Source organism: Lepus europaeus, chromosome 11 (genome assembly GCF_033115175.1).
Source record: "Lepus europaeus isolate LE1 chromosome 11, mLepTim1.pri, whole genome shotgun sequence".
NCBI lineage: Eukaryota > Metazoa > Chordata > Mammalia > Lagomorpha > Leporidae > Lepus > Lepus europaeus.
The window spans coordinates 110,688,437-110,715,615 of record NC_084837.1 but is presented as its reverse complement, the minus strand read 5'-3'; the positions used below and the strand labels follow the sequence as shown (position 1 = coordinate 110,715,615).

General features: G+C 45.8%; 1 protein-coding gene across 1 annotated transcript in view; it reads right to left on the bottom strand.

Moving 5' to 3' along the window:
• The window catches only part of IREB2 (iron responsive element binding protein 2), a 60,263-nt gene that overhangs the window by 20,118 nt on the left and 12,966 nt on the right, over positions 1 to 27,179 (bottom strand). The window contains exons 3-12 of the mRNA XM_062206371.1: positions 18,902 to 19,067; positions 17,715 to 17,852; positions 16,280 to 16,498; positions 13,202 to 13,271; positions 12,220 to 12,403; positions 11,276 to 11,415; positions 7,302 to 7,473; positions 5,009 to 5,106; positions 1,816 to 1,932; positions 1,077 to 1,236 (exon numbers count right to left, since the gene is read on the bottom strand). Of these exons, the coding sequence (XP_062062355.1) occupies positions 1,077 to 1,236; positions 1,816 to 1,932; positions 5,009 to 5,106; positions 7,302 to 7,473; positions 11,276 to 11,415; positions 12,220 to 12,403; positions 13,202 to 13,271; positions 16,280 to 16,498; positions 17,715 to 17,852; positions 18,902 to 19,067 (1,464 nt within the window). The remainder of the gene's footprint in view (positions 1 to 1,076; positions 1,237 to 1,815; positions 1,933 to 5,008; positions 5,107 to 7,301; positions 7,474 to 11,275; positions 11,416 to 12,219; positions 12,404 to 13,201; positions 13,272 to 16,279; positions 16,499 to 17,714; positions 17,853 to 18,901; positions 19,068 to 27,179) is intronic.

Here is a 27,179-nt window from a genome sequence, read left to right as displayed (position 1 = left end):
AGTATGTTTCACTTTGTGTTTCTATATGGGTGCAAACTGTTGAAATCTTTACTTTATACTAAATTGATCTTCTGTATATAAAGAGAATTGAAAATGGAAAAAAAAAAAAAAAAAAAAACACCTCTGCAATTGTCCAGCACCGCGGCTCACTAGGTTAATCTGCCTGTGGAGCTGGCACCCCAGGTTCTAGTCCTAGTCGGGGCGCCGGATTCTGTCCCGGTTGCTCCTCTTCCAGTCCAGCTCTCTGTTGTGGCCCGGGAAGGCAGTGGAAGATAGCCCAAGTCCTTGGGCCCTGCACCCGAGTGGGAGACCAGGAGGAAGCACCTGGCTCCTGGCTTCGATCAGCGCAGCACGCCGGCCGCAACACGCTGCCCGTAGCGGCCACTTGGGGGGGTGAACCAATGAAAAAAGGAAGACCTTTCTCTCTCTCTCTCTCTAACTCTGCCTGTCAAAAAATAAATAAGTAAATAATAAAAAATAAAAATTTCTGCAATTTGGGACCGGCGCTGTGGTGTACCGGGTAAAGACGCCGCCTGCAGTGCTGACATCCCATATGGGCGCCGGTTTGAGACCCAGCTTCTCCACTTCTAATCCAGCTCTCTGCTGTGGCCTGGGAAGGCAACAGAAGATGGCCCAAGTCCTTGGGCTCCTGCACCCACGTGGGAGACCTGGAAGAAGCTCCTGGCTTCGGACTGGCTCAGCTCCGGCCATTGCGGCCATCTGGGGAGTGAAGCAGTGGTTGGAAGACCTTTCTCCCTCTCTCTCTCTCTCTGCGTAACTGTGACTTTCAAGTAAAATAAATAAATCTTTAAAAAAAAAAATCTTTGCAATTTGGGTAATGAACTGTACTTCTAAATTAACACAAAAAAACCTGGCTATGACCTGAAACTAATAGGTAAGTCACAACACAAAAAAATTTTTTTACGTTTTAAAAAAGCAAAATTACTAAAAAAAAAAAAAAAAAAAAAAAAAAAAAAAAAGACAGAGAGAGAAAGAAAGAGAGAGAGAGAGAGAGAGAGAGAGAGAGAAGCAAAAAAATAAGGAAAAGAAAACCTACGGCAGTGAAGGACACCTACCTGCAGCGAGCATGACGGAAGGGTTGCAATTATTGGTGCAGCTGATAACGGCAGCGATGACCACGGACCCGTGAGACAGCTTATATTCACTTCCTTCATACTGAAGAGACACGATATCCTTTTGCTTTTCAGCTGCGATTTGGAAGCCTTTAAATCCAACCTACGCAAATTTGTACATAAAAAAAAAAAAAACAAGCATTATGGATATGTAGAGGAAAAAAAGACTGGTAGAAAACATAGCAGATCCTCACTGGCTGATGATTGAACATTCAAAGTTCTGACCGTGTGGGGCCAGTGCCGGCATCCCATATGGGTGCTGGATCGTGTCTCAGGTCTTCCAGTTCCGATTCAGCTCTCTGCTAATGGCCTGGGAAAGCAGTGTAGGATGGCCCAAGTACTTGGGCCCCTGTACCCATGTGGGAGACCCGGAGGAAGCTCCTGGCTTCAGATCGGCGCAGTTTCGGCCGTTGCAGCCATCTAGGGAGTGAACCAGTGGATGGAAGACCTTTCTCTCAGTCTCTCCCTCTCACTGTCTGTAACTCTACCTCTCAAATAAACAAAATCTTAAAAACAAAACAAAACAAAACTGACTTGCATGCTGGTCAGAAGCAATAAATGTGTGAATGCTGGTGTGACCGTATAGAAATATGGATGGGGACTGAGTGAACACGTCACTTTCTTGGATCTTGACTATTTAGCACAAAGGCATTTGACGAAGACAACAATAAAAGCAACCAACCTTTTCATTCAAGCAAGACTGGAAATCACTTTTCATGTCTGTCACAGCAACTCTATCCTGAGGTCTCTTTGGACCACTGACAGACGCAACTATTGAATTCAGGTGGATCTGGATGACCTGGGAGACGGGGAGAAGGGCAGAGACAGAATCAGAATTCCTAACAGAGATTCCCATTCAAGCATTACTTTCTAAAGGAGAATCATTACACTCCCATGTCTTTGAACACTGGTTTGTTTAAACGGTAAAATACACCCCCAAAAATCAAAATGTAAAATCAGCCCATTTAAATTTGTGAAGCATATGAACATTTGCTAAAGACAAGCTAGCAAATTAGTAGGCAAACTACCACACCACCAACTGAATTAGCTGTATAAAAAGCAGAGCTCCTCAAATGTTTTCTCCTGATAATGATAAACCTGTTGTAACAAGATGCCTCTGCCAGTCATCAATGTATTGTCTCTGAGGGCTGGCACTGCAGTATAGTGGGTAATGCCACCACCTGCCGTGCTGGCATCCCATATGGGCACCGGTTCTAGTCCAACACTCAGCTATGGCCAGGGAAAGCAGTGGAAGATGACCCAAGTCCTTGGGCCCTGCACCCACATGGGAGACCCAGAAGAAGCTCCTGGCTCCTGGCTCCGGATTGGCGCAGCTCCAGTGATTGTGGCCATTTGGGAAATGAACCAGTGGATGGAAGACCTCTCTCTCTGCCTCTCCTTCTCTATCTGTGTAACTCTTTCAAATAAATACACCTTTTTAAAAAAAATCAGTATCCTGACATTTTAGTTTCTTTATGTGATCAGGATTTTTTCCAGATAAATGTATTGTATTTTATTCTACCACACAAGTTTTTCCATTTTTTCCATTCAATATTTTTTATTATTTTTATTTGTTTCTGTTTCCCTTTTTTTTTTTTTTTTTAAGCATTAGCAGCAATAGTTGGCTCACTGATAATTCTGGTGTTTTTATTTTTCTTATTTATTTATTTATTTATTTGTAAGGTAGAGAAAGAACTCTTCCATCCACTGGTTCAGTTCCCAAATGCCCACAATGGCTGTAGCTGGGCCAATCCAAAGCCAGGAGCTTCTTCTGGGTCTCCCACACAGGCTTAGGGGCCCAAGGACTTGAGCCACCTTCCACTGCTTTCCCAGGCCACAGCAGAGAGCTGGATTGGAAGTGGAGCAGCTGGGACTTGAACCAGTGCCCATATGGGATACGGGCACTGCAGGCAGCGGATTTACCCACTCTGCCACAGTGCTGGCCTCTCTGTTTTCTTTTAATGTAGACAAAACACTAAGTCCAAGGGAAGCAAAAGGAATTAGAAAACTATCAGAGAAGGTGAAATATTTGCCCAAAGTGCCACACAAATTCAATCCCTGTGGTTCTATGCTGGTCTTCAGTATGTCTGCATTTATTCACTTACTAGCCTAACGTGCTTCCTGAACGTCTGCCAGGGACCCGAGACCCAGCCAAACCACGCTCCTGGCCCCAAAGCACACACTGGAATCCCAGTGGGGAAAAGACAAACAAGTGTACAGGTTGGCACATGCCATGAAGAAAAAGCAGGCTGGGGAAAAAAGAGATTTTCTTGTAAAAATTAGCTTAACAACTTACACCAAGTTGTTACAGGCCTGACACACTCCTAGAAAATGAATTTTATTTAAGTTAAGACTTCCCTGAATGTGAATTCAACTTATTTCAATATAATTTTATAACAGATAAACTATTTACTTAGATTATAAAATATCTTTAAAACAAACATTTAGGCCGGCACCGTGGCTCAACAGGCTAATCCTCCACCTAGCGGCACCGGTACACTGGGTTCTAGTCCCAGTCGGGGCGCCGGATTCTGTCCCGGTTGCCCCAGTTGAGGGTTAAGCGGCCACCCTCAATGACACCAGCATCCCAGATGCTACACTTCGAACGCAGCTCCTACTAATGTGCCGGGGAAAGCACCAGCAGATGGCCCAGGTGCTTGGGCCCCTGCACAGACATGGGAGACACCTAGATGGAGTTCAGACTGGCCCAGCTCCGCCCACTGCAGCCATCTGGGCAGTGAACCAGCAGGTGGAAGACTTTTCTCTGTCTCTTCATCTCTCTAAGTCTGCCTTTCAAATAAATAAACAAATCTCAAAAACAACAATAAAAACAAGGCACAATCATAAAGCAGAAGTAGAGACACCAAAATCGTTGCTTCGGAGGAACCGAATAGTAGTTGTCAAAAAAAAGTTACAGAATTGAGTCAATTTTAAATACTAAAAAAGGAGGCCAGCATTGTGAACAGCGGGTGGAGCTATTCTGCGATGCCAGAATCCCATGTGGGCACCAGTCCCAGCTGCTCCCTGCTCAGCTCTCTGCTGTGGTCTGGGAGAGCAGCAGAGGATGGCCCACGTGCTTGGGCCCCTGCACCCACAGGCGAGACAAGGAGGAGGCTCCTGGCTCCTGGCTCCGACTTGATCGAGACCCGGCCATTTGGGAGTGGACTGGCAGATGAGAGGTCTTGCTCTCTGTCTCTTCCTCTAACTCTTTCAAATAAATAAATCTTTATCAGTACTAATAACAGGACCAGAAAATGCTACAAAATTTACTATATAGGAATTAGATAAAATTAATAAAATCAGGTGCCAGTGCTATGGTGCAGCAGGTTAACATCCTGGCCTGAAGTGCCGGCATCCCATATGGTCGCTGGTTCTAGTCCCGGCTGTTCCTCTTCCAATCTAGTTCTCTGCTATGGCCTAGGAAAGCAGTGGAAGATGACCAAGTGCTTGGGCCCCTGCACCCACGTGGGAGACTTGGAAGAAGCTCCTGGTTCCTGGCTTCAGATTGGCGCAGCTCCAGCCGTTGCGGCCAATTGGGGAGTGAACAAGCAGATGGGAGACCTCTCTGCCTCTTCTCTCTCTGTGTTAACTCTGACTTTTATATAAATAAATAAAAGTTTTTTAAAAATTAATAAAATCAAAGGATTGGGTTACAAATAAAAGTTCTTAAAAAAAGCCACTATTGAGCACTTACTGTATGCATTTGTATTTAATCTAAGAATCTTATGTTGCGTTTGACCATATTTTAGAGAAGAGGTAACTGAGGCATAAAGATTGAACAATTACAGCAGGTTAGACAGCTATAAGGCTTAGAGCTGGGATTCAAACCAGAATGTACGCCCTTAACTACTAGTCTGTGGCTTATCTGTATGTACCTGGGAATACTCAGGTTCTCCAGGATTCTGGTCATTTCTAAACAATTTCACAGCTTTAAGGTATGTTTCCATGGACTTGAGTCTGGCTTTGTCAAAACCTGAAAAGATGAACAGGGACAAAATCTGTTAAGGAGTTCTGAAACCCAGAGCTGGGCGAAAAACCGCTGTCCACACCTATTCAGGCCCCTCTCCCGCCTTCCCCACGAGGCCATGCCGTGAGAAGGCCAGAGCTCCTGGGGAAAGCACACGTGGGAGTGTGGTCTGCTGTGGATCTCACTGAGCCCCAGCTGTCAGCCAGCATGGGAGTCTTCAGGATTCCAGGCTGTGTCAGACTCTGACGGCTCAGACCCGCGATGTCGTGAAGCAGGGCACCATGTCCCCACTGCGCCCTGTCTGAGCCACTGGCCCGCTGCACCCACAAGCCATGAAGGATTACTGCTGTTCAACGCCACTGAGTTTAGGATAATTTGTTACATAGCAGACCACAAATATCTTAACTCAGATTAGTGTGAAGTAGTAAGATTAATGTGAAATAATAGGGCACCTCTAATCATTTCTCTGGAATGCTCTGGCAACCCAAAACCAGATACAGGGAAGTTTCCCATTTTATAAGGAACATTCCACCCAGGTTCAACAGAGCCAGCCATCCATTTTGCATTTCAGTCACTGACTTATCTGTCTGCCCCAAGCTGAAGAATACAGAATACATCCCCCAAACTTTCTATGATTGGAGATGAGTAGCTTAGCAATGATCTCTTTACAAAGGGAAATGGATGGAATAAAAAAAAAAAAAAAAAAGAAACTGAAGAACAGTAGCCTTACCAAATACCAACACCTTCTGGTTTTACAGATACATTTTTTTTTCCTTAAGATTTATTTACTTATTTGAAAGGCAGAGTTACAGAGAGGCAGAGGCAGAGAGAGAAAGAGAGAGGTCGTCCATCTGCTAGTTCACTCCCTAAATGGCCACAATGGCCAGAGTTGGGCCAATCCAAAACCAGGAACTTCTTCCAAGTCTCCCACGCAGCTGCAGGAGCCCAAGCACTTGGGCCATCTTGCACTGCTTTCCCAGGCCATAGCAGGGAGCTGGATTGGAAATGGAGCAGCAGGGCCTCGAACCAGCATCCCTATGGGATGCCCACAATGCAGAAGGCAGCTTTACCCGCTATGCCACAGCGCTGGCCCCACAAATATTTTCTCTCATAAATGAAACAATCAACAGGGGTCAGCATTGTGGCACAGCAGGTTAAACCACGGCCTGTGACACTGATCCCATGTGGGCACTGGTTTGAGTCCCAGCTGTTCCACTTCCCATCCAGCTCCCTGCAAATGCATCTGGGAGAGAGGCAGAAAATGGCCCATACACTTGGGCCCCTGCTACCCATGTGGGAGACACAGATGTAATTCCGGGATCCTGGCTTTGGCCTGGCCCAGCCCTTACCATTGCAGCCATTCGGGGAGTGAACTAGTGTACAGAAGATCAATCAGTCAATCTCTCTCTCTCTCTCCCTAACTCTGTCTTTCAAATAAATAAAACGGCCGGCACTGTGGCTGCGGCCTGAGGTGCCGGATCCCATATCAGAGTGCCAGTTTCAGTCCCAGCTGCTCTGTTTCCAATCTAGCTCCCTGTTGATATGCCTGGGAAGGCAGCAGAAGATGGCCCAAGTCTTGGACCCCTGCACCCACGTGGGAGACACAGATGGAGCTCCTGGCTCCTGGCTTCAGCCAGTCCCAGTCCCAACTGCTGCAGCCAATTGGGAAGTGAACCAATGGAAAGATCTCTTTCTCTCTGTCTCTTCCTCTCCTACCACTCTGCCTTTCAAAAAAAAAAAAAAAAAAAACAATACAACAGTGGTCCATGTCCCTAATAAGATGATAAAACAAACAAACAAACAAACAGATGCTAAAAACACTCGGAACCTAGACTGGATTTCACAACATGACGCACTTGCTATTCTTCCACAAGAACCCTGATTCCCAACCTCTCCTGCCGGCTGCTCCTTTACTCCTGCGTGGAGACGGACAGGTGTGAATGTGCACAAGCCTGACTGCATCACATGCAGCCTCTGTGCCCCGAGTACGGGTGGGAAGGGAGGGACATGAGGGCCAGTGGTGTGAGTGACCCCTTTAAATTGCCATCAGGGGTGGAGGTCTCTGTAAAGTCACCACACGCAGTCTGAGAGTCGTTGGTTCAAAGTAAGAGAATGTGATGAACGTTCACTGACACAAGCGAGGCAGTAATGTGTCGCACAATACCGTCGGCAGACGTTCCATCTCAGGGTCACGATCTTACCTGTGTGTTCTAAGTGTTTCAGCGTCACATTGTCAACAGGGAAAAAGCTGAGGACAGCACCGTATTCTGGACACATGTTTGCTATTGTAGTCCGATCAACGACCGACAGCTGAGAAACGCCACTGCCAAAAAACTCGACAAACTTTCCAGCAACTCCTACTTGCCTAAGGTGCTGAACAAAAACACAGAAACACACAGAAAATCGCAAAGACAAGATTAGCATGGATTCCCTGAACACTATAAAACCCAATTTTTAAGCCAATTCTGGCAGTACTGAAGGAATGAGATCTTTCATTGTTAGGACATATCAACTCATTTTAGTTCCGCAAGTATCTTCACAGTCCACACAAGGCAGCCCAACGTCGCTGACAACCAGGGCAGAAAGGGGCTGACAGGTCAGGCTGCACAGCTCACACTCAGCGTCTCCGGGAACAGGCGCACTGGGGACAACCAGGGTAGAAAGGGGCTGACAGGTCAGGCTGCACAGCTCACACTCAGCGTCTCCGTGAACAGGTGCACTGGGGACAACCAGGGCAGAAAGGGGCTGACAGGTCAGGCTGCACAGCTCACACTCAGCGTCTCTGGGAACAGGCGCACTGGGGACAACCAGGGCAGAAAGGGGCTGACAGGTCAGGCTGCACAGCTCACACTCAGCGTCTCCGTGAACAGGCGCACTGGGACGCATGTTTTTTTAGCTGGCAGCCCCCCTCTTTTCCTAGCAGCACATAAGACAACGCGCTCCAACCACTGACGGCATCTCAGATTTAACAAACACTAAGTGGTGATGAGCTGTGCATTGAAACAAAACTCTCCAAATTATAGCTACCAGCCCAAATACTGGCAATATTACTAATTATAAATAAATTCAATTTTGGTAGGATTTAACATGTAGCTTCAAACTTCATTTCTTCTAAAATAGCTTTTTCTTGTTCAACTATCTTTTTTTAAAGATTTATTTATTTGAAAGAGTTAGAGAGAGAGAGAGAGAGAAAGAGAGAGAGAGAGAGGTCTTCCACTCAGTAGTTCACTCCCCAACTGGCCACAATGGCCAGAGCTGCGCCGGTCCAAAGCCAGGAGCCAGGAGATTTTTCCAGGTCTCCCACATGGGTGCAGGGGCCCAAGGACTTGGGCCATCTTCTGCTTTCCCAGGCCATGGCAGAGAGCTAGATCGGAAGTGGAGCAGCCGGTCTCGAACCGGTGCCCATATGGGACACCGGCACTTCAGGCCAGGCTGTTAACCTGCTGTGCCACAGCACCAGCCCCCTTTTTCAACTATTTTCAAAAGCTTGTACTTGTTTTACTTGAAAGGCAGAGATGGATGGCGGGGGTGGGGGGAGCGGGTGTTGTGGCAGGTACGTTGCTGCTTTGAACAACTGCATCCCATATCAGAGTGCTGGGGTTCAAGTCCCACCTCTGCTTCCAGTCTACCCTCCTGCTAATGAGCACCCTGGGAGGCAGATAACTGCTCAAGTTCTTGGGTCCCTGCTACCCTTATGGGAGACCTGGATAAATTCTGAGTTCCTGGCTCTGGCTTGACCTAGATCCAGTTGTTGCAGGCATTTGGAGAGTGGATGGATGTTCTCTCTCTGGCTTTCAAATAAACAAAAATAAACAAGTAAATTTTACAGGCGGGGAGGGTGCCCATCTGCTGGCTCACATCACAAATGCCACAAAGAGGCCGGCGCCGTGGCTTAACAGGCCAATCCTCCGCCTTGCGGCGCCGGCACACCGGGTTCTAGTCCCGGTCGGGGCGCCGGATTCTATCCCGGTTGCCCCTCTTCCAGGCCAGCTCTCTGGAAGGCAGTGGAGGATGGCCCAAGTGCTTGGGTCCTGCACCTGCATGGGAGACCAGGAGAAGCACCTGGCTCCTGGCTTCGGATCAGCAAGATGCGCCGGCCGCAGTGGCCATTGGAGGGTGAACCAACGGCAAAAAGGAAGACCTTTCTCTCTGTCTCTCTCTCTCTCACTATCCAGTCTGTCAAAAAAACAAAAAACAAAAAACAAAAAAAAAAAACAAATGCCACAACAGCTAGGGCTAAGACAGGCCAAAGTCAGGAGCCTGGAACTCAACCTGGGTCTCCCAGGTCCAGGTGAATGGCAGGGACCCGAGTACTTAAGCCATCACCAGCTGCCTCTCAGAGCACGCGTTAGCAGGACGCTACAATTGAGAACAGAGTCCGGCCTTGAACCCAGGCACTCTGATGGAAGAGATGGGTAGACGAAAAATAAATAAAAATTAAAAATTAAATAAAAAGAAGAGATGGGTGTCCCAAGCAGCACCGTAACTGCCAGGTCAAACTCCCACCCCGGAACGTTCTTCATGACTATGAAGGGTAGCCACACATCTTTCCTAGGCTGTAAAACTGTCTCTGATTGGCACAGGGAGAGCTGAAGTGATTAAGTACAAAGGAACCCTAGCATTTCAGAGGTGCTAGGGATCACTCAACCCGAATTCCTGCTTACAGGAACACGTCTTACACAAGGACATTTCCTTACATTTACGATTCTATTTCCGAGGGTGACAGAAAACACGTATTAGATACACTACACCAAATGCTACCTTCCTCAAATTAATGAGGCATCGCAGTGTATGTTTTAGACAATACAGGACTAACCTCTTAAAGATAACGAACAGAACAACAACAGGACCTCAAAACAATATATTCAACAAATGTGAACATACATACCACATCAGCATGCTAACATGTCAAGAACACAGCGTAACACTGTGCAGGGAAAAGCAGAGCCCGAGGGATCTGAAAAGCAGCGTGACTCAGGATGTCTGAAGAACGGACTTTTCTACATGAGCTGTTCCTTTTCCTCTGGGAACAAGCCTGCTTCCTCAATGTAACTTCTGATCTGGTGCATCCACTAATCAACCTTTTCCCTAAGATGGCACATTTCCTCCAAACAGGAAGAAGAACCAAAGGCTGCCAGGGAGGCATGAGTGTTTTCTCACCCTGTGGGGAACCTGGAAGCCTTCAGACTAAACCATCCTCCAAAATGCGGAGACACTGGGATCCACAATAGAACTACATAAGGGACACTTTTAAGTGCTTCTTAAAATGACACCTCAAAGATTAATTATTTTTGTTTTATTAAAAAGGCAGAGAGACAGAGGGAGACTGTCCATCTGCTGGTTCACTCCTCCAACACCCTCAAACTAGCAAGAAGCAAGACTGGAAGCAGGGCCAGGACTCAACCCTTGGCATTTTACACGGGGTGCAGGCATCCCAGCAGGATCTTAACCACTGAGCCAAATGCCTGCCCCAGGACTTAATCATTAAGACAAAGTGAGTGAAAACCAGAAATTTAGAATGGAGAATTAGCACTTCTTGTGGACAGCTGTTAAAGGTATGCAGTCAATATTTTCAAATCCATACAAAAAGTTTCTGCATCTTACTTCAAAAAAAAAAAAAAAATGTTAAAATAGCCCACAGAAACATTTGATACCATCATGTCTACTGTCTGTATTTTTTAAAGTATTATGTAGTAATGCTTCATTTAATGTAATGATTAAATAGTAAAGGAGAGGCAATCAAATTCTTGTTTAGTATGGCATTTCTAAATGTCATGTAGTCAGAAGAAAATGAGGCAATGATATAATGGTACCCTCATGGACTCAAGACCCTGACTGCTGGATTAGAATCCCTGTTTGATCACTTCCTGTTCAGCCCCATGCCCCTTTGTTCAATCCTTAAACATTCAGATTTCTCAGAATTAAAATGCTGATTGTAACAGTACCTATCTCACAGGCTTTTAATGAGGAGCAAATAAATTAACATGTTCAGTGAACAGTGACAACAATCATACAACGCAAACATTACATATCTCTATTACTGCTGTGATAATTATGATGATGTCATTAACGTGAGAGTCCAAAGGATAGAGGAATGACCCAAAAGTCCTGATCCCCAATACAGTCACCGTCCACTAAGTCAGAGAGCCACCACACCTTATCACCTTATGCTTACCTTCGTAATGCCAAGGACGACATCTATGGATGTAACAAAGGGGTTTGATGACCCCATCAACTCACATCCAACCACCTCTGGCAAAGTAAGAGAAACTGGCAGACCAAGCATCACAGCCTCTGTTTCAATGCCTCCAACCCCTAAGGAAAGAACAGGTGGATCAGGGAGCACATCTGAAGACACTTTATCTCTGGGTGTTTCACAACCTCGTCTTACACAGTACCTTACACAGATCTGCTAACTGCTCGTCCTGCAGAGACTGCAAACAACCCTTCTGGGAGGAATCACCCCACCCACATAAACAACCCAACAAGCATTCACTGAACGTTATGTTTGGCACTGCACGGTGCTAAGACACGAGTGTGAAAGACACAAGTGTGAATAAACCCAGCCTTATGCCCTCAAGAAGCTCAATCTAAAGAAAAAGGAAACACCCTAGCAATCTTGTGCCACCCTGTGAAGAGTTAAGTACAGAGCGAGGCACCCTTCATTCAGTGTGGCAAGTTCAGGCTTTCAGGAGGCCACAAGCTCGGCCTCGAAGCAGGTGGACTGTGACCATATTTCAACAATGAAAGCTGCAGTTGGCACAATTTCTTCTGCCAGGGGCAACGGTCTGTGCGAAGCCTGACAGAGAGCATGGCCCACTCAGGAAATGGGGGTCAGGTTTCTGAGGCCTGTGTGGCCAAGGGCCTCAGAGCACCAGCTTGGGAAGGGCTCTGCATACAACGCTAAGGAATCTGGATTCATAACCAAGGTCAGGAAAAGGTGCTGAAGGACTTGACCCTCACCCTCACCCTCACTTCACCGGCAGCAGAGCTGTGCTGGGCATGGACAAACCTCTTTTCATAAAACCTCTCTTACTATTCAGTTCACAAAGTCTTGAGCCTCAGAGAGGGTATGCACCCACCATCTACGTTCTGTTACAACGTTCTTGGCGCACTTACCCCAGCCTAGAATCCCCAAGCCATTCACCATGGTTATGTGAGAATCCGTGCCGACCACGCTGTCTGGGAAGAGGAGGTTCTCTTCCTCAGACACTACTCTTGACAAATACTCTAGGTTTACTTGATGAGCCGTTCCAGTTCCAGGAGGGATCACAGCCACATTCCGAAACACTCGGGAACTCCACTAGATTTTGTTCAAAGAAATACAAGTGTTAGTACTGGACTGTGATTGTATTCATAATCAAAATATATTGACACATAAAAATAATCAATGTCCAATATGGTCAGTTCAAAGTTTATAGTACATCCTTAAAAACAAATGTGCAGATATTCAACCTAACATATCTGCTTTACAGATATTTAAAACAAAACTAAGTTAGGTCAAAGAAATATGTTCAAATAGTTCCAGTAAATGATCTATTCGTGTTTCAAAGATTCTCAGAGATGAGCAGACAGGAAGACCCCAGACACAAACTCGCCAAATTCCCTTGAACCAGACACTTCTGCCACTGGGGTTTCCAGTAAGATTTTATTTGAACAAAGCTTTCAACTACCATAACAGCTTTAAAAAGCACCAAAGAGGGGCTGGCTTTGTGACACGGTAGGTAAAGCCACCACCTGCGACACTGGCATCCCATGGGGCGCTGGCTCGAGTCCCAGCCGCTCCACACTTCTGAGCCAGCCCCTTACTCATGCACCTGGGGAAGCTGTGGAAGATGGCCCAAGTGCCTGGGGACCCTGCACCCATGTGGGAGACCCGGAAGAAGGTCCTGGCTTCCATCTGGCCCCGCCCTGGTCACTGTGGCCAGCTGGAGAGTGAACCAGCGGCTGGAAGATCTCTCTTTCTCTGTCATTTCCTTTCTCTGTAACTCTGCCTTTCAAATAAATAAATTTTAAAAACACACTAAAGATACAAATAAAAAATTGCACCTATCAATATTTCACAAATTTCAGTACAAAAGCTTCCCCAAATCTTTTATACCTTGAAAAACTGAAGCCTCTCGCGATTTCTGCCAAATTCTACTTCTTGATTTTTTAACACTGTTTCAGGTCTGCAAAGAAGAGCTGTTGTTAAATTCACATCTTACAGAAAAGCCTTGCTTCTAAGTATTTCTCCTTCTGTGTATTATGCACTTTCTTAAAGCCTTTGAACAATTTACTAGACTTCTCAGAATAGTTCTGTTTTTTTTTTCCAACAAGGAAGTTGTGCTTTAAATAACTTCCCTGACAGGCATAGAAAGGAGTTACTATTTTACTAGGTACAACAAAGCAATGCCCACACCAGTGTCCAAAGCTATACTTAAAATGCACTATTATGAAAGACTTGGCTACAAGCTCAATACATGGTGTTTTGTTTTCCACTGCAATTAAAAAAAAGGAGGGGCCTGTACCTGCTTATTTAACAGTTAGCTCCTACACGGTTACACTGGGAAATGGGTGTTGATTATTGACATGTGGCAGTAACACCTGACCACACTTATGGTTTAAACAGCTTTTGGTGAAAATCTTTTATTCATTTCACCCAAAATGGAGGGCTCTTTTTTATCAATAGTGTTCTTTAAATGGATCATAAATGCATTTTATGTTAATTATTTCAACTAAGGACAACAATAACTCACCTCTAAGCAGTAAATATCATACCACTGTGGGGAAACTAATTTTACCTAATAGATATTTTTAAAAATTATTGCAAACAGCATCTATTTATTCCACCCGCCAGCTGGAGATTAGACACTGACTAAACGTCAATCTAACCTAGATTACACAGGTCCTCCAGGATCTGCAGTCATCTGATTGTCAGTATTTTTAAAGAACAGGGACAGGGGCTGGCACTGTGGCACAGCAGGTAAAGCTGCCGCCTGCAGTGCCAGCATCCCATACGGGCGCCAGTTCAAGACCTGGCTGCTCCACTTCTGATCCAGCTCTCTGCTATGGCCTGGAAAAGCAGCAGAAGATGGCTCAAAGCCTTGGGCCCCTGAACTTGTGTGGGAGACCCTGAAGAAGCTCCTGGCTCCTGGCTTCAGATCGGCACAGCTCCGGCCATTGTGGCCAGTTGGGAAGTGAAATCAGCAGATGAAAGATCTTTCTCTCTCTCTCTCTCTCTGCCTCTCCTTCTCTCTCTGTGTAACTCTTTCAGATAAATAAATAAATCTTTAAAAATAAATAAATAAATATGGCCGGCGCCGTGGCTCAACAGGCTAATCCTCCGCCTTGTGGCGCCAGCACACCGGGTTCTAGTCCCGGTCGGGGCACCGATCCTATCCCGGTTGCCCCTCTTCCAGGCCAGCTCTCTGCTGTGGCCAGCGAGTGCAGTGGAGGATGGCCCAAGTGCTTGGGCCCTGCACCCCATGGGAGACCAGGAGAAGCACCTGGCTCCTGCCACCGAATCAGCGCAGTGCGCCGGCCGCGGCGGCCATTGGAGGGCGAACCAACGGCAAAGGAAGACCTTTCTCTCTCTCTCTCTCTCTCACTGTCCACTCTGCCTGTCAAAAAAATAAATAAATAAATAAATAATTCATTGCGGGACCAGTGCTGTGGCATAGCGGGAAAAGCCACCGCCTACGGTGCTGGCATCCCATAAGGGTGTGGGTTCAAGTCCCAGCAGTTTCACTTCCGATCCAGCTCTCTGCTATGGCATGGGAAAGCTTTAGAAGATGGCCCAAGTCTTTGGGTCCCTGCACCTGCTAGGGAGACCTGGAAGAAGCTCCTGGCTGCTGGCTCCTGGCTTTGGGTCGGTGCAGCTCTGGCTGCTGCGGCCAGTTAGGGAGTGAACTCGAGAATGGAAGACTTCTCCCTCTCTCTCCTTCTCTCTGTGTAACTCTTTCAAATAAATAATAAAAATAAAACTTAAAAAAAATAATTCATTGCACATTGATGACTTGAAGCCACAGCACAGCGAGGTTCTTCTCAGGACCTCAGGGACACAGCTTTCTGGAGCCACTGGAGTGACTTCACCTTTCCACTGCACGACGCGACACAGGGCCACACAACACGCAGTGCTCAGAACCGGCCTGCAAATCAGGCACTGAGTTCAAGTGTCAGATATCATGCTCACAACGTTCTAGCCCTCAACTTCTTGCTTGAACCTACAATTAACATTTCACAGAACTAAGAAACACAAAAGAATTCTTTACTACATCACACAGCCAAGAATTATAATACAATACTTCTTAATTTAGAGGCAAAACTGAGGGGAAATTTGATTGAATTTTTAGAAATGAAAATATACAGTAACTCACTCATTCTCTGCAAGTTACAAAAAGGCAACTAAAGAATCAATTATTTTTAAATCAATAAATATTCCTTTCCAGGAATTATTTTCCATACAAAAGCCATTAACCTCAAAAGCAACAGGCTGCTAACTACCAGTACTAACAGGTAGCAGGGATAAGGAGTGACCACACGAGCCTGTCACGATTTGAGAGCCAAGCACACGGATTATATCGAATTGCTAGAAAGAGCAAGCATAGGAGCTCACTGTAGCCCGTGGCTTTATAAAATACTGGAGGAGAGGGCACTCGGAGCAGCAATGGAGACGCCGCTCAAGACGCCAGCATCCCACACGGAGTACCTGGGTTTCAGTCCAGTTCTGCTCCCTATTCACACCCTGGAAGGCACCAAAAAATAGCTCAAATACTTGGGTACCTGATACCCATGGGAAATCAAGATTGAGAACCAGCGTATGAATACACAAATTCACAAAAATATAAAACCCAATTGAAAATGGGATCCTGTTTTCTGCCTGCATCAGTCATAGATACAAAATCTATTCAGATACATCTGAAGAGAGGTTTGCTTCCTAAGGAGCAGAAATCGAGAATGATAGACTATCATTTTATTTAAGTTTGCTTCTTTCAGAAAAATAGGAAATACAATGAGAGTGCAATCTAGCACCTGAGTGTCAGGGCAACGCACCAGGCATCAGGCAGGAAGGGGCCGATCTCGTCAAGAGAAAACCACCTGGCACTAACACGTCAAAAGAGCAAGTCTCCCACTCAGGCACCCCTCCCGAAGTGCAAAGCCACCTGCACCAATGCTCATTAACAGAGCGCTCTCATACTCAGGCACTGGCTGCAGATGGAAAGGACACAGGATGGGCGTGTTCTCAATCTGCGAAGCGAAGGCTCCCGGGTGTCGGCCCAGGTCTGCAGAGTCGCAGGGCCCTCGGCAGGCAGTCTGGCCTCTGCAGGGTAGCTTCTTGGGCTGCGCTCTGAGTGGAGACAGCTTGCCTGCCTTCTGCAGCTCACCACCTCCAGGATTCGGCGCGTTCTGTATTGCACTGGCATGCCGAAAAGGAAACAAAATAAAACCATCTCAAATGACGGAAAAGTTAGGTCTTCAAATAACATACACAAGAGCAACACTCCCCGGAGGTAACTGGATGATGTTTGAAGGCTAATGTATCATTTAACAAAATCAAATCTCAGATTTAAAGAAAAAAAAAAAAAAAACAAGAACAGAAACAGGTTAGTTTAATTTATGAAGATAAAAACATAATGCTACACACTCAATTAAATCATTCTCATGTTCTTTCTATCAGCCTGAATAACTTTTATCAAGAATTCGGAAATAGGCCGGCGCCGCGGCTCAGTAGGCTAATCCTCCGCCTTGCAGCGCCGACACCCCAGGTTCTAGTCCCGGTCGGGGCACCGATCCTGTCCCGGTTGCCCCTCTTCCAGGCCAGCTCTCTGCTGTGGCCAGGGAGTACAGTGGAGGATGGCCCAAGTGCTTGGGCCCTGCACTGCATGGGAGACCAGAAGCACCTGGCTCCTGCCATCGGAACAGCGCAGTGCGCCGGCCGCAGCGCGCCTACCGCAGCAGCCATTGGAGGGTGAACCAACGGCAAAAAGGAAGACCTTTCTCTCTGTCTCCCTCTACTGTCCACTCTGCCTGTCAAAAAAAAAAAAAAAAAAAAGAATTCGGAAATAAATTTTTTTTCTTTCATCTAACAAACTAGGAGATGCTCAGAGCTATAGTCTAAAAATACAAGGCAAAGTCTCCCACAGGCTGCAACAAATTGGAGTCTAACTCAGTCACTCCAGGAAGTGTAAGAGAATGGTGATGCCCGGCAACAGAAATGCGTGTTCTCTAGTTTGGCCTTGGTCAAGGGGCTTCAGAAATAGAACAAACCTATCTCAGCGGAAGGAAAACAGAGCTGTATGTAGTGAGCTCAGTGTTTCCAATCGTCAATTAATTAAAGACATGCATGGCTCAAATCCTTATACTCTCTGAAAGGTAAGTAGGTCAAAAAACAAAAAGGAAACAAAGACTGAACTCAGATAATCACTCCAAAAAGCTTATACATTTCCATCCAATATGGCAACAAAAACACACAAGGTGAAAACAGCTGTAAACTCAGATTGTGTACAAGAAACCTGGCCAGTGCACTGACTTTTGTCCTCTTGTATGCTAGCACACTTTCCTCTGGCACAAACCACCTCTACCTTCCGTCCACACCACACACTCTGGTTAACTTGCATGGCGTCTTTAGGTACCATTTACTGAAGTCGATCTGTAAAGAATGGTCGACTGTGAGATCTGTCGGGCAGGCAGGATGCACTTTCTTAGGATCACCTCCAAGAGCCTTCACCGCCTCTCGCATAGCAGCAAAGTCCACCATAGCTGGGATTCCACTACAAAACAAAAAATGGTCAAATCATAATATGGTTTTAACTGCTTTTTATATTGTCTAATAAACAACTGACATGCACGTATTTTTGTAACAAGTATTTACCAAATGCCTTCAATGTGCTAGACACCAATGAAACAAGGACAAGTAACACATAGTTCTGGCTCTCACGGAATTTGTAGCGAAGGCATAGAAATGCTTACAGAGTAAGTACTGAGATAGTACTACACACCAGGTACCCAGAGCAGCGGCACACAAATCAGATTTGGTGGACACGAGAAGGGAATGTTCTAGCTAACTCTAAGGACCCTTTAAAACTTAGGCCAAGGCTAACTCCTCCGGTGATTAATTCCAGGCAGTCTTTCAGGCTATTGTAAAGACTTGGGATTTTCTTTTAAGTCTGATGGAAGCCAACTGGTGCATGGAGGAATGATGGGGCCTGATTAATATTTTTAACGAAGCCGCTCCATCTACTATGTAAAAGACAGACTGCAGATTGCAAGTGTGGAGGCAAGACTACCAGAGACTACAGCAGCCGTCGTCCATAGAAGGAAGGGGCTAGGACCAGGGTGACAGTGGTACAGATGGCAAGAAATATTTGAACACAGACACATTTCACAGGTAGCGCTGACGGAACTTGCTGACAGAATATGCAGTACTAAGCAAAGAAGAACCAAGGCTAACTCCTAGATTTTTGGCCTAAACCAATGGGAGGCAATGGTACCGGTCACTAGGACAGAGGACTTAGAAAGGAACAGGTGACGCGGGCCGGGCAGTCAAGAAATCAAGTACTGGGCGGGTTGTCTGAGAAACCTATCAGCTATGTGGAGATAACAGGCAGGCAATTAAGCAAAAATAAATAATAAATGGTTTAAGAATAAATGCTTTAAGAAATACATGTCTAGTTTCTATTGAATTGCTTCACTTTAGAAAGGGAAATTTTTAAAATCATTAACCAACCTTCAAAATTTAAAAAAAAGCCATCCACCAAGGAGACTGATTTTTAATAAGGGAACAATGAAAATTCGCTATGCAAAAAAACCTATCACTTACGTAAAATCTTGAAGGAGAACACGGGCTGGGAAAAAGGGCACTTCAACATTGCTTTGTTTGGTTTTCCAGTCTAAAATGTTCATAACATCTTCCTTTTTCATTAAAAAGCCATCACAATTTCGTACAGCAGCTTCCAACAGGACCCGTATTGAGTAAGGCAGAACATCTGATCCAAAAGAAAAGATCACTATTAGTAAGAGAACAGTCATACCTACAGAATCTAAAACTCACAATAACAAAAAGATGCATTTTTCTCTCAAAAACATTCACTGCTCAGGTGGAATACGACACCACCCACTGCTAACAGCAGGCTTTCTGTAACTGACTTCACTACTCTAAGCCCAAAGCCACACAAAAGGCAGAAGGAAACCTCCAAGGAAGAGACGCTCTGATCTGGGCCTATCAGCCTGTGATCGTGAAAAATGAACACCTGATGTTCAGGGAAGACACAAAAAAACTGAAAAGCACACAATGTCAACTCAACACAATAATGAAAAAACCTCTTATTGTGGCAAAAAAAAAAAAAAAAAATGGTTAGACTGCCTAACCTCCATTAGGACGCTTGGGTGATTAAAATTCATTTCAGGGAAACTCATTCACTCTTGATTACTAGTTTAAGGGTATCAAGGAGACAGATTTTGCTATTTTTAAACTTTTAGTCATATTTAATTCTCGCATCAGATTCTGTCACAGTGCTTCCTCAGTATTTACAGGGAAGACTGAGGGAATAAATCATGCTAATTCACATGATGGACTACCCTGCAGTTAAAGGAATGAAGGGTTCTACACACTGATCAGGAGGGATCGCCAGAATTCTGTCCTCAAGGGAAAAGCAGCATGATGGGGCCAGCGCTGTGGCATAGCAGGTAAAGCTGCCACCTGCAGTGCCGGCATCCCACATGGGCACTGGTTCGAGTCCTGGCTGCTCCACTTCCGATCCAGCCCTGCACCCATGTGGGAGACTCAGAGGAAGCTCCTGGCTCCTGGCTTCAGATCGGCTCAGCTTCGGCCACTGCAGCCATTTGGGGAGTGAACCAACGGATGGAAGACCTCTCTCTCCCTCCGTCTCTGTCTCTGCCTCTCTGTAACTCTGCCTTTCAAATAAATAAATAAATCTTTTTAAAAAATCCTGTAAAGGACTTCCTGTATACTTAAAAAAAATAAATTAAGCAGCATGAGCATGTTCACAGGAGACCACCTTTCCTCAAGAAAGGAGGTTAAACACACACATGCAAAATAATTAATGGGGCCAGCGCTGTGGCACAGCGGCTACACAAAGCCACCGCCAGCAGTGCCGGCATCCCATATGGGCGCCAGTTCAGGTTCTGGCTGCTCTACTTCTGATCCAGCTCCCTGCTATGACTCAAGTGCTTGGGCCTCTCCACCCACAAAGAAGACCCAGATGGAGGCTCCAGGCTCCTGGCTCCTAGCTCCGGATCGGCCCAGCTCCAGCCATTGCGGCAATCTGGGAAGTGAACCAGCAATCTGGGAAGTAACTCCGCCTTTCAAATAAATAAATAAATCTTTAAAAATAATAATAATAAAACATAATTTTAAAGTATACATTTACAGCATTTTTTCCCAAGAGAACAATGCAAGGCTGATCTGAAGAACCCAGCATGTATCGCACACAGCACTTCCGACTGGGCTCCTCAGTGAGATATACACTAAGGAAAAGAAGAATGACTGAGAAAACAAACCACATTAAGTCGTTAGCACTGTCATTGTCCTATGGTTGGAAACCAAGGGTTTCTTGAGGAATGATACACATGTACAAAATCAGAGTAGCTACATTTAAAAAATTTACAATTTCAGTTTTTTCAACTGAAAAAAAGGGTATGAACTCATGCTTTATTCTTCTCTTTCTAAAAACACACATATTTCCTAGTTCTATCCACTGAACACACCCAAAACAATGACAACCTAACAGTAACAAACTCCTAGGCGAATCAGTTTATTGTTTGTACATACTATTTCTCATCTAAAAAAATGAAAAAGCTCTCAGGAGAAATGGCCAATTTCTATGTCTGGAGAAGAATGATACACAAAATGAGCCCATGACATCCTCTATCAGTTACCAAAGACTAATGGGGACACCACTGGATTGAGGTGAGCATCCGCGATTGCTGACTGCAATTCACTGACACCTGTCAGACATATTAACAGCCCTGAGTTCACACTGACTCTTAAAAACCCCTGCAACCATCACCAGTGAAGTTGCTAGGGCAACTTCTGAAAGGTGACAAAGGGAAAAATCAATCATTACTGTCCTTTCCTGCTTTCAAATCACCAAGTAGTTAACTCAAAGTTCTTTATTAAAATTTTTATTAACTCATTTGTAACAAAGTTAGAATGATGTAATTAGAAAAACCACCAATGAGCAGCACCATGTGAATGGATCTAGACAATGATCATACAGAGCACTACCATCAGAAGGTTCTGTGTGTGTGGGGAACAGGTAGGGGTCATCAGGCTGCTAACAACTAGACTCACTGCCATCAGAGTGAGACATTATAGATACCATTCGTCTCCTCATACAACAGAAACAAGCAGCGACAAGGCCAGGGCCAGGGCCCCTTTGTTCCACCAAGGGCCCCTGGCTATTTTGGCTATTTGTGACATCATTCACAGGCCAGCCATCCAGCCTGCTATAGAGTTAGTGAATTCCAGGTCCCAGCTGCAGCTGCCTTGGGAGAACAGGCCTTCGCCATCCTGAATTAGGACATGTTCTTGCAAAAGTAAACAAACAGTGCACTTAAATACCCCGAGTCTCATCAAGACAGCAGCTTCAACTTTCAGTTAACAGGAGGTCTGAGGGAGCGTGGAAGGCAGTGAAACCAGAAAGCAGCAACCTGCGAGACGCAGAGGGCGGTGCGCTCCACAGGACAGAGCACTAGAGCAGCAGGGAGAGGAGGAGGACTGCTGGAGACTGAGAGACTTCAGACACAGCCAGACACTGGGTGTGCACCCCGTATCTGGATATCAGCTGAACCAACCAAATTAATAATTACTTTTGAGGCAGAGAAATTTAAACTGGACCAGGTTTTAGACTTTAGTAAGGAATGACTATTTTCTGAGTGTAAGAAGGACACTATGATTCTGTCAGTCCTTCTAGACACCAGCTATGCATATAGGACAATATTTTCAGTTAAGAAAATGCAGGAATATTTGAAAAACACTAATGAAATGATGATACCTGGCTGATAAAGACATAATGCATTATACTATTCTCTCCCTATATATATATATATTTTTTTTTTCATTAAGAAAGTATTTACTGGGGCAGACACTATGGTGTTGCAGGTAAAGCCACTGCCTGCAGTGGCGGCATCCCATATGGGTGCTGGTTTGAGTCCCAGCTGCTCCACTTCCAATCCAGCTCTCTGCTGTGGCCTGGAAAAGCAGTAGAGGATGGCCCAAGTCCTTGGGCCCCTGCACCTGCTAGGGAGACCTGGAAGAAGCTCCTGGCTCCTGGCTTCGGATCAGCGCAGCTCCAGCTGTTGCAGCCATTTGGTGAGTGAACCAGTGGATAGAAGACCTCTCTCTCTCTCTCTCTCTCTCTCTCTCTCTGCCTCTGCCTCTGTAACTCTCCCTTTCAAATAAATAAATCTTTAAAAAAAAAAAAAAAAAGTATTTGCTGACCCTTCGAGACTGTTCCAGCGCTGAGAGAACTAAGCAGACGTGGCATCTGTCCAGACGTCAGAGCCCACTGAGGTCCAGACCACAAAACACAGACAGAAGTGCACAGACAGCAGCAGGCACCGCAAGCAACGTGAGGAGGACTCAGCAGCAACGACGACGCGGACCTCCTTGGCTGCAGTAAGAGTGAGGCCATCTCAGAAAGTGGGATGGCCTTTTTTAAAACAAAACAAACCCCCCCCCTTTTTTTTTAAAGATTCAGAGCCCTTATGGGATACCTACACTGCAGGCAGTTGGCTTTACCCACTATGCTACAGCGTAGGCCCCAAGAAAACCAATCTTTTTAAATTAATTAATTTATTTATTTGGAAGTCAGAGTTATACAGAGAGAGAAGAATCTGGTCACTCCTCAACTGGCCACGATGGCCGGAGCTGCGCCAATCCGAAGCCATGAGCCAGGAGCTTCCTCCAGGTCTCCCACATGGGTGCAGGGGCCCAAGGACTTGGGCCATCTTCCACCACTTTTCCAGGCCACAGCAGAGAGCTGGATCACAAGTAGAGCAGCCGGGACTCGAACCAGTGCCCATATGGGATGCCGGCACTGCAGGCAGCAGCTTTACCCACTATGCCACAGTGCTGGCCCCAAGAATACCAATTTTCTATCTGCTGGTTCACTCACTCTTCAAATGTCCCCAATGGCTGGGATGGGCCAGACCAAAGTCAGGAGTCAGGAACTCCATCTGAGTCTCCCATTAGGAGGAAGGGGTCCAAGTACTCAGGCCATCTTCTACTGCTTTCCCAGGCACATTAGCAGGGAGCTGGGACTTGAACCAGAGTTTATATGGGATGACAATGTCACAGGCTGAGGCTCAACCTGTTGCACCATGATGTCAGCCCAGGGAAAAATATATACATATTTTTTAAAGATTTATTTAATTACTTGAAAGTCAGAGATACACAGAGAGAGAAGGAGAGGCAGAGAGAGAGAGAGAGAGATTGAGGTCTTCCATCTGCTGGTTCACTCCCCAGATTGCTGCAATGGCTGGAGCTGCAGCAATCCGAAGCCAGGAGCTTCTTCCAGATCTCCCTCGTGGATGCAGGGGCCCAAGGACTTGGGCTATCTTCTACTGCTTTCCCAGCCCATAGCAAAGAGCTGGATCGGAAGTGGAGCAGCCCGGTCGCTGGCACTGCTGGCTGCGGCTTTACCCACTACACTACAAGCGCTGGCCCCAAAAAAATTTTTAATAGACCATTTGGAAATAACAAGAAGGAAAATAGATCATCAAAGGTAATACACAAGATTAACCTTTTAATTTGGTTAATCAGTCTACAAAAACAATCTCAGAAATATTTTTTAAGAATTCCATTAGATAATTAAACATGGTAAACACAGCACTTACTTCTACTCCCTCCTGAATCCCACTAAGACAACAGATGAGAAATATCAACACTATAAACCCACAAGGAGAAACAAAACCAACAAAATCCAGGAAAACAAAAGTGCGCAGGTGAGTGCTAACCCGTAGCACTCTGAAGCTGAAGTGTCCAACACCAAGAGGAGGACCTGGGATCTCCTGGATTTCTCAGGAGCATCAGAAACTAGAGGACAGAGGCCAGCACTGTGGCACAGTGAGCTAAGCTGCTGCCTGCAGTGCAGGCATCCCATACTAGAGCGCCACTTCAAGTCTCAGCTGCTCTGCTTCCAATCCGGCTCCCTGCTAATGCACCTGGGAAGGCAGTGGAAGTTGGCCCAGGTGTTTGGGAGACTCAGATGGAGTGCTGGGTTCCTGGCTCTGGCCTGGAATAGCCTTGGTTGTGGCAGCCATTTGGGGAGTAAACCAGTGGACAGAAGATAGACAGATAATCTCTCTCTCTCTCTCTCTCTCTCTCACAAAAAGTAAAGGGAAACTAAAGGACAATGGAACAATGTGTTCCAAGTTCCAAGTGAAAATAATTTCCAGCCTAGAAATTTACACTTAGGCAAACTTTCACTTAATTATGCAAGGTATCAAAAATCTATTTCCCAAGCACCCTTTCTTAGGAAGCTACTGGAAGATATGCCATATAAAACAAGAGCAGAAAAATTAGAAAACCATGAAATCTAGAACAGAGTGTTCAGCACAGGAGCGAGAGCCAGGAGGCCTTCAAGGACAAAAGACTCAGAGCAATCGGCCTCAAATGGAGCAGCAGATGAAGTCCAGATGGGACACTGTCAGAGAGGGGAGAAGTTAGCTGGTAATTACCTGACTACACGGGGCAGAGGTCAGCTGTTGTGAAGAGTGTGGGGATGACTAAGGACACAGAAAACCACGCAAGACACAACAGGGTGGGCACAGTGCTGAAGTCATCGCTTTGGCCACCCACATCCCATATCAAATGCCTGGCTGCAAGTCCCAGCTACTCTGCTTCTGATGCAAACCCCTGACCATGTGTGCCCTGGGAGGCAGGTTGACGCTCAAGTGCTTTGGTCTCTGACACCGACATGGGAAATCCAGGCGGAGTGCAGGCTCCTGGCTTCAGCCTGGCCCGGCCCTGGCTGTTGTGGGCACATGAGGAGTGAACCAGCAGGTGGAAGAGCTCTGTCTTTCACATAAAATGGGAAAAATAAAAACAAACTTCATTTACATTTAAAAATAAAATCTAGTAAAAATACAAAATTTTAAGAGAAATGAGATGTCATCACCATTTGCTACCTGGACTGGTTGAGAACTATTAGTAGTCAGAACAACATTCAATATTTATCTTACCAAAAATCATGATGAGTCACATGGATAGGATACTGCAAAAAATCCATGGAAAATGGAATTAAAAGGTCAAGTTTATTTTGGTGCAAGAAATTTTGAAATCTGCATTTCTGGGGTCATCAAAAAGTTCATAGAAAAGATGTACTATGAAAAAAAACTGCATGGATTTCAAATTTTTTTGCACCAAAAGCAACTTACCTTTTCATCCCATTTTTCTACAAACTTTTTGATATACTCTCATATGTAGAAGTGTCAAATTGTCATTTTCTATCATGGAAAGTCTAAAACTGAAAGGCCTAAAATTGAAAAAAATCAAAAAACAAAGCTGTACATAAACAAAGTTATTTAGTACAGAAAAAGCCATCAATTGAATTGAAAATATTCTGTGGGGAGTAGAAACCGGGGGATTAAGGGACTACTACTTTGTGTGTTTATTACCTGGGTGGGGGCTTTAAAATCTATCATTTGAGGGGCCAGTGCTGTGGCACAGTGGGTTAAAACCCTGGCCTGAAGTGCAGGCATCCCATGTGGGCGCCAGTTTGAGTCCCGGCTGCTCCACTTCCAATTCCAGCTCTCTGCTGTGGCCTGGGAAAGCAGTAGACGATGGCCCAAGTCCTTGGGCCCCTGCACCCGTGTGGGAGACCCGGAAGAAGCTCCTGGCTCCTGGCTTCAGATCGGCGCAGCTCCAGCCATTGCAGCCATCTGGGGAGTGAACCAGCGGATGGAAGACCTCTCTCTCTCTCTCTCTCTGCCTCGCCTTCTCTTTGTGTAACTTTCAAATAAATAAATAAATCTTTAAAAATAAATAAAATCTATCATTTGAAAATTTAACAAGCAATTTTCAAAGAGTGTTAGGAGGGAAAGCTAATCACAGATGTTAACTGGGCATTTTGTTATTGAAATAACTGTCATTAAGAAGCACTATTACAATTCTGTCTAATTGCAAAGCTTTAATTAACTTGCCTACTGCAAGAAAAGATGGAAACGAACATCCCCTTCTCCCCCGCCGTGGTAGCTGTCTCCAGACAACTCCAAACCCTCCCCTCCCTGGTGTACTTCAGACTGCACTGAACCAGTTCTGCCTATGTGGCCAGCCAACACGGCTGTGTGGCTTCCAGGGCGCGCCGAGGGAAGCACGGCGGCCTCAGGCTTCCTCTCTGAATCACCTGGCCAGAAGCCGGAAGCCTGTACCGGGCCAAGCACGCAGCCCTGAGGGCAGGCGCCGGCCTCTGCGCCCGGGACACCTGCCCATTACCTCACGCTACCCAGCTAAGGCATCCACAACCCGACATACGGGAACTGTAAGAGATCAATGTGTACTGCCGCTCCACAGCCACAGTTTTTGGCTTAACTTGTTATGCACTAACAAATATAATTTTCCTCAACTTTTTAAACAATAACATAAGCAGTTATTTAGGACCCACTGAGGGGCAAATTCTGAGGTGCTTCACATACATTACCTCATTTAGACCTTAAAGGAGGCCCACAGGCATATTCCAGAAGCGCTATCGAAGTAGACAGCAAGCCAGCAACTGTGGAAAAACGGGCACAGATGCTCTGCCTGTCTCGCCCATTTGGGAACAGAACAGCGTTCAGGAAGGTCCTTTCTCCCAGCCCTGTCGCCGCATAGTCTCACGCTCCAACGCTGCCATCATAAAAACTCCCTGCACTTCCAAACTCGCTGACGACCCCCTCAGCACGCGTGTCCTCCTCCCTCACCTGGCGGCACCTGGCCCCCACACCTTCCCTCCTTATGCACTCGGGGTCTACTCGGTTTCATCTCTTCCCCCTTTTTTTTTTTTCAACTTGATCTGCCCAAGAAAACAATGACCCTATTTTGAAACTGGTGCACCCCATATCATTTCCTTGCTCATAAAAAAACAGTCCTTTTTCAG